General features: G+C 40.6%; 1 protein-coding gene across 2 annotated transcripts; it reads right to left on the bottom strand.

Moving 5' to 3' along the window:
* Positions 1-42: 42 nt before the first annotated feature.
* haus5 (HAUS augmin-like complex, subunit 5) lies at positions 43-7,605 on the bottom strand. 2 transcript variants are annotated; one of them, XM_086114913.1, is made up of 20 exons: positions 7,168-7,605; positions 6,953-7,051; positions 6,805-6,867; positions 6,579-6,611; positions 6,081-6,105; positions 5,870-6,002; positions 5,622-5,781; positions 5,415-5,511; positions 4,824-4,909; positions 4,657-4,711; positions 4,447-4,574; positions 4,278-4,356; positions 3,617-3,771; positions 3,366-3,528; positions 3,212-3,292; positions 2,990-3,135; positions 2,332-2,428; positions 1,926-2,064; positions 1,686-1,818; positions 43-1,171 (listed from the first exon to the last, which is right to left on the bottom strand). In XM_086114913.1, the coding sequence occupies exons 2-20, from the start codon at positions 7,048-7,050 to the stop codon at positions 1,075-1,077; spliced, it is 1,968 nt and encodes a 655-aa protein (XP_085971039.1). In that variant the 5' UTR covers position 7,051; positions 7,168-7,605; the 3' UTR covers positions 43-1,074. The 2 variants fall into 2 exon arrangements, with proteins under 2 accessions (XP_085971039.1, XP_085971038.1); XM_086114912.1 differs by having other exon boundaries at positions 6,953-7,605.
* Between the last annotated feature and the right edge of the window lie 121 nt (positions 7,606-7,726).

The following is a 7,726-nucleotide window of genomic DNA, read 5'->3' as shown; positions in this document are numbered from 1 at the left end:
CGTTCATCAGAACAGCATGACATTTCTAGAAAGACAAGGGCAAACGATCAACGTATATTTATTCGCACAACATATACAACAGAGACAGAACAACCGACGATGAAACATCTAATGTCAGAATTACGACCTCTTGTGCATTTTTTTGAAACCAACTCTGTCAGCCACTTTAAAATGCTATCTTCAGCAGGGGTGTTCAAACCTTCCTTTATTTGAAGGAAACATACAGAAAAACAGAAGGTTGCAGGGGCCCCATGGAAATTCTTTGAAATTTATTAAACCAACTTAAACCACTTAAACTATAAATTACTTATGGTTTATATACACTCTGGTTATTTTGAAAAACTGCAACATAACAGCTTTCTGTTATAAGTGATAAGGCACAGAGTATAGGATTTTCCCAAATTTTCTGGATGACTTCAACCATGCATCTCATTACACCAGATCCACCCCTGCACTAAACAGCAACAGAACACATCTCCACACTCAGAACTAAAACTGGAGTCGGCTCACCATTTTTTAAACAGTAGCTTGAGGATCATTAATGTACATAAGGTCGCGTGTGATGGTGTCGTGGTTCACTCGCTTAACTTGTGAGCAGGCAGCGTGAGATCAGATCACACTCAATGACAGGGGGGATGTAGGTGTGAATGGCTGTTCGTCTCTCTATGTGCAGTGTACTCCACCTTCTGCCTGAAGTCAGCTGAACTCAAGTGACCCTGTTCAGAATAAGTGGTGTTGAAAATGGATGGATGGATGCATAATGTTCATAAGTCAGACCAGGACACAGAGCACAAAGAGGAAGAGACAATTTTTGCTTCTAAAATTGAATCTTTGTTTGAAACTGTGCTTTGAAGAGAAATTGTCCAATTTTAATCCTAAATTGTCATTTGTATATCTACGAATGCTATACAGCATTCTCACTCTTCAAATTTCCAATCTTTTATTTATTTTTTGTTAACTAGCCTTGTGGGCCATGTCAAACGTAATTTTTAGGATGTGTCGCAGGCAGCTGAAAAGTGGATGGCAGATCTGCAAATGGCCCCCGGGCCGTCGCTTTGACACAGCTAAACTAAGCTAGGCTTTGGCTAGATTCCACCTCTCTCGCCACTGTTGAAAAGTCAATCCTCCCTTTTGGACATCAGGTAGGACATGCTGGGCTGGCTGATCCCACCTACAGGTGTGAACCCACACAAAGACACAAACAAAGAAGTTAAAGGAATGCAGCAAACAGACAACATGACAACATACGACAATGCAAAGAAATGGTTTATATGACTGTGGTTCATACATTCATTTTAATCTCCAATCAAACATTGCTTCAATCCATTGTGCATCAAGTTAGAGCCTAAGACATTAAATCAATTGAAATGTTTTTAATGTTGGGTCATGAAACATTGTTTCTTCAGTCTGTTTTATATTCATCCACTGAACTGTAAAGCAATTTCAGAAAATACAAAGTCAAATGTTTTACCAGAGAGATGCTGGATATGCAATGCTGTTGAAGAGGGGTCACCAAAATGTAAGTAGCCCACAAGAACCACATGAGTAGCCCAAAACGTTCAGAATTCAATACTAAAAAGCAGCTCTCAGTTTCAACTATGTTGGTGACCCCAGCAGTTGACAGGCGTAATGGCTGAACCCAAGCTCTCCGGAGTATTCAGTCGATGTCTAGCAATGTGTCTCACCAGTCAGAAATGGCCATTTGAACCTTCTCTCCATAAGAAAGACCTTCAGCACATTTTTGGGTAAGAATTCTGGCCCTTGGCACCAAAGACTTCAAAAGTTTTTTATCTTCCTCTTTGACTCTGGACAGCAAGGCTTCAAAATACAAGATGAAAACAAATAATTACAATGCAATTCAAAATAATTTTTGAAAAACAAAACGTGTACATTGTCCGTGTCCCAAAAAAGACTATTTTAATTACCGTTCTGATCGGACGCAAGTAGATGCGCCGCCTCCTCCTCGGACTTCCGCAGGGTGGTAGAGTGCAGTTGTAGTAACTGAGAGAGAAAACGCCGCTCGAGCTGGTCGCAGTACGCCTGGGCACACAACTCTTCTGGAGCCTTGATTAAAAATGATGAAATGGAATTACAGAAACACTGTAAAAACTGCACACTGAATAGCGGCGCGGGATCAGGGGGTTGTACTTGTTCATGTTAAAGTCTGCCTCAATCTGAACAGAACAATCAAAACACAAAACCACATGTTTTGATTTTTGAGTCAGACTATAAACCGCTGACTCATGAATTCAAACTACAGAACGCTGTGCTGCGTAGAACAAAAAGTTGGTCACGCTTTGGTCACAACAGATGGAAGTGTTATCCACTCACCCTGTAGAGAGGGAACACCATGTTCTGACACAGGCTGCTGAAGGTCGGCGACTGCAAGCGATGGATGGACAGCCATGATGACGGAATTCTCTGGATTCTGAAGCGGTAAAAATTGAAAGAGTTTGACCGTTTTGGATTCAGAAGTTGTCACCACTTCATCAACATGTCAGAAGTTGGCTTGTAAATGATGAAGTTGAATTCTAAATGATGCTTGACTTGAGTGACCAACTCGGCGTTAAAGAGGTTAGCACATTTGCCTCACATTTCTGAGCTGCAGGATTTGTGATCTCCGTTTGGGCTTTCGTGTGTGGCGTGGCGAGGGTTTTCTCACACTTGCCAAAAACAGACATGTTAGGTTACCTGAAGATTTTAAACTGCCCATCCATGTGAATGTGAGTGGGAATGGTCGTTCTACCCCCTGTCAAGGACAAGCACTATAGAAAAATGATGGATGATGCTTGAGCTCACACTGGTAATATGGAGTCACTTTCTGATGATATTTTTATGCCCAAACAAGCTTGAGGAGGAAAAATTGCACAATTCTCGCACACACTGTTTTGACACGTATCGGTGTCATATAAATATTGCAGGTGCGCGACAGAGTATTCATGGTCGTTGTCATGTAAACGTCACCAAATGCCGAACAACAAGATTTTACCCATCAACGGTCCTCCGATCCAGACCTTGAAGCGAAATGGTGCCCATCTGTTTAACTTCCTTTGAGATGGAGTTCCTTATACTGTTGGCAGCAGCGGTGACATCTTGGCACTGGGGCAACAACTTGCTCTTCAGAAAGTCCTGTAGCTAAAATGAGGACAGTGAGATTGATCACTGATGATTTGTCCATTTTGAAATGTGGCATCAAAGAGGGAGAAGATACCTCCTCATGCATCCGGATCAATTCAGTCTTAGCTGACGAATTTCCTTTAATCAGACTTGTAATCTGTTCCTGTCTTTGGACCTGACCAGACGCAGCAACACGAGTTGAATGATATCCAAAAGGGCAAGTCTCAACATTGTCCACCGAGCCTCACCACTTGTTGTCTGAAGTCCACAATGGTCTGCCGCTGGCTGCGAAGTTTGCGGAGCGCCTCCTGTTGGCCTCTGGCATCCTGTTCCACCTGGATGCACCACTCTCGAATATGATCCCTGACTGCAGCCTTCATCACACACTGAAGCTCCAAATCCAAAACTGACCTACACACAACAAGAAATTCACTTGATTAAACAATCTCCAACTTGGCTTTTGTGCTGGTATGACGAGAATTCTGCGCAGTGGACTTACATGGCCAATGCGTCATTTTTGCGGTCATCAACGAGGCTCGACACCTTCTGTTCAGCCTGTTGCCTGCAACCCAAGAGCTGGATGTGGAGTTGCTGTACTCTGGAGTGAGTCTGGGATAATTCATCAAAACGCTCCTTTACTTCTTGCCTTGCAGCCTGCAATCATATAAATAGCACTTACTCTATGCATCGCAAAATATGAAGATAGTGGTGCATGGACATAAGAGTTGAACTTGTTCCTTGACCACGGTCTTCACTTCAAACACTTTGAGCTCAAATCATCTTTTCCCATTGAAATGAATAGAAATGCAATTAATCCACTCTGGCGCTGCCGAATAACAACAACAAAAAAATGGCAATATCCATCTATCTATAGATGATATGTCTGTGAGTATTGTTGCATTCTGTCAAATAAAAGTTTTTCAAAGGTTTATAAATCACCAACATAGATGCAAATTGGTCACTATCTGCCAAATTGCTGCTTATTTTGAAGTTTGCTATCACCATTGCATGAGCGCTTGGAGTGAAATTTTTTGTAGGCATAAAATAAATTAACACATTCACAAAATTGGCCAAGCGACAGCTCATATCTTACACGCTTGTAAGTCAAGTCACTCGTAAGTCGGGTTAAGACTGTTATTAATCGTGTTTATAAGAACAACCCGTAAGAGGGCCTCAGGCGGCAAGTCGTCATCGTCTTCTGCCGATATGTCGAGGAGAAGATTGCTTTCATAACGGAACCTATCATAAAAACAGAAAATAATAAGCCACACCAGAAAACGCTTTCAAATAAACTCAAATACTTTAACGTGAACTTATTGCTTTGCCTACCCAAGAGCTTTCACATCCTGAGTGACATCCAGAGAGGAGACTTTCGCCTCCAGTGCCTTCTGCTCTTCGGAAGCCAAATGTTGCAAAGCAGCGAGGACGTGTTTTGGTGGGTAAACATCCATCAGGTTCTACAGACATAAAAAAATCTGTAATTTAATTTTGTTTCATGTTAACACATGGCAACTTAACGTACAGTTTTAAAATACCAACCACAACACCATTTAACCAGTACTGAAACACAGCAGACCTTTGCCCACCAGTCATACTGCAAAAAAAAAAAAAAAAAAAAAAAAAAAAAAAAAGAATCAACCAAGTCGTGAATAGCAGTTGAAAATACTTTTTTTTTTTCAATGAGTAATATAAGATGTGGCTCCTACCGTCCAAAGTCTGACGTTTTCAATTCACTCTCTTGTAAAGACTGATAAAAATGGACTCTGTCGTTACACAGTTTTCTCACTTGACACTAATGGAAAAACATGATGTCATTAGTTGATACATTGCCAAGCTGAAGTACACACATAGATCCCATTAAATGGAATACTAGAAAAAAACTTAAATAAATCAAAACCATTAAAAGACGGAATGTTATTTATTTATTTATCCCATGTCCCTTTCACAAACTTGGGTCTGGACCTAAACTAGGTCACGGATCAATTTTTTGTGGATCAGCAACATACGGGGAAAATATTTTATTGATCAGTAAACAAGGCATGTTATTTCTAGGTAACGGGATGTTTGAAGTACTTGATTAATTTTTATTTTTAATTCTAGGTGAAAATAAGATAAGATCTTAAGATCTAAGCACTATCTTTATAAAGGTAGCTTTTTGTGAAACATCGTTTGCATTTGATCTAACCGTGTCCCAAAAGGAGTCCAGTGTGTTCATCTCATTGTGTTGTAATGTTATTTTGTATTTGTCTGTGCTAAATAAAAGTAAAACTAATAATGATTTGTTTAGAGGTTCTGACCAGGACTTGTGCTTCCACTGGAGATTTGAAGAGCAGTGTGTCAACATCACAGTTGCTTGAAAGCTGATTCTCAAACAGCACCTCGACCTCTGCTTTCCTGCAATGTAGAACATTGAAAGTTTAAAAAACAAAAAAACAAACAAAAGTGATGGATCACACGAGTGAGTGCACATGGTGACAGTTTTCTCAAGATTATTTCTGCCTTACCTGGCCATCTGCTCCAGATCCTGACAGTAGCCATTGATGTCTTGAATGTCACTTGACAGCATCTTGCGACCTGACACGCAGCTCTGCTTGAAGGCCTGGAGAAGGATATTCCTTTGTTGACTGTCCTCCACCTGAGCCCAGGTAGAACTGATAGACCGCTCTATGGAAGGGGGGGATCCAGAATGGGAAGTTTAAGCTCTTCACATCCAGATACACTTTGGTGGTGTTGTAACTTGTAATGTAGTGACCTCGCGTGGCCAGTTGTTCCTCAGTTGCTCTGATCTCAGAGTCCAGGTGACCAATCTCACTTCTGAGTTGCTCAATCTTGCTCTGAAGCTCACTCTTTTTAGCAGCCACACTCTGGCCCTCACGCTGCTTTGCCTGCGCCCACAAAACAACATGAAAATGAACATCTGGGATTCTCCTGAGGAGACGATAGCAAAACTTATCGTGACCTACCTCATTGTCTTGAAGCATTTTGTACCTTTTTGAAGTTGTCAAAGAATACTACTCAAGAACATTAACCCAACAGCAATGTATGTATAACTATAATTCTTTTGACAGAAATTGGAAAACTGAAAATAAAATACAGAAAAAGTAAACATGACTCAATAACAAATCAAAGCTCATTCGGTATATAATTACGGTGACTGGGTGGTTACTTCACCGGAAGCTGAGAGTTTCAGTCCCGTTGCAAAAATGAATGACAATTAGACATTGGAGAGAAGCTAGCATGCTTCCTGACTATTGTCTAAGTACCTTTGAGCAAGGCAGTGAATCCTGCACCGAAGGTATGCAAGAGGTGTGTGCCAAAACACAATAGAGCGTAAATGGCATTTTCAGGGATTCTCATGAGTTATTCAAAAACATGTCCAAAGTTGTCTCACGAGGGAACAAACAAGTTACCTGGTTATTCAAGGGACACTGTCACGCAATTATTCAGAGAAAAAAGGATACCACTGAAGATTCCCTCGCCTGAGCTTCACAGTTCTAGAAAAAATAAAACATGAATGAGATCAGTTGTAAACTATGGAAGCGTATTGCTGCCATAATCCCCCCCCCCCACAGGCCCCACCAAAAAATATTTAAATATCACATGATATGTAACATGCTAACACTTCACATCTCACATTATCATGTGAACCATGTCATGTTAACCGAACTTGACATTTTTAAGACAAACCTTTGTTGAAAAACGTGATTGATGATATACTTCCAAATGGACCTTCCTCTCCCAGCACAAAGTCTGGAAAGTAACATAAGCGGTAAACGGTGATGTGTTCAAATCTGCTGTGACAATATGCGATCAACAAGAAAATACTGACACTGACGTTTTTAAGTAGGAGTCCGGCGGCAGACTCTCTGGGGGGAAATTGAACTCCTCCGTCGCCCAAAGTTTCAAATCCTGCACAAGATGTTTGTCCGCCATCCTGCTTGACATCGAAATGAAATTCAAGCGAGCTGGCCGGAAACTCAAACTAACTACCGATTAGCAATTCGTAGTCACTGATTGGAATGAACCGATTGACTCTGTGTTGGTACTTACGTACTTTGCGGTAAACACAATACACACGACAAAGCGGATTATATATTTAATGAATTATTTTTAAAATTGAGGAATTCGCTGAACCTCGAACTTCCCGCCCATTCAATATTACTGCTACTTATGGCAACAACAGGTCACATGACAAAGCCCCGCCCATGCTTTTTTCCCCCACTTCCAACAACTTTATTTAACCATACAATTCCGTTTAACAAAAAGAGAATTACATTTTACGTTGCGGATGAGGGTAAAAAAAAATTCAAAATATATTTATATAAAAAACATTTAACGCAACACAAGCAGAAATATTCGAAATTGCTTTTTTTTGTTTCAAAGAACGAATGGCGTCCTTCCCGGAAAATTACATTTATGTATTGTACAGTTTATGGAATTGTGAAATCATAATGAATAGATTAATTCACGCCCATCCTGCTGCAGCAATCTTTGCTTGGCTTGAGAACCATCCATCAGACAACTTTATTGACTTTAACATGCAGCCCTAAAAAGATAAGATAAGATAAGATAAGATATCCTTTATTTGTCCCACACTGGGGAAATTTAC

The sequence above is a fragment of the Hippocampus guttulatus genome, chromosome 7 (genome assembly GCF_054856545.1).
Source record: "Hippocampus guttulatus isolate MCC_2025c chromosome 7, RoL_Hgut_1.0, whole genome shotgun sequence".
Lineage (NCBI taxonomy): Eukaryota > Metazoa > Chordata > Actinopteri > Syngnathiformes > Syngnathidae > Hippocampus > Hippocampus guttulatus.
Note: the sequence above shows the minus strand (reverse complement) of the source record. Positions and strands in the feature narration are given on the sequence as shown.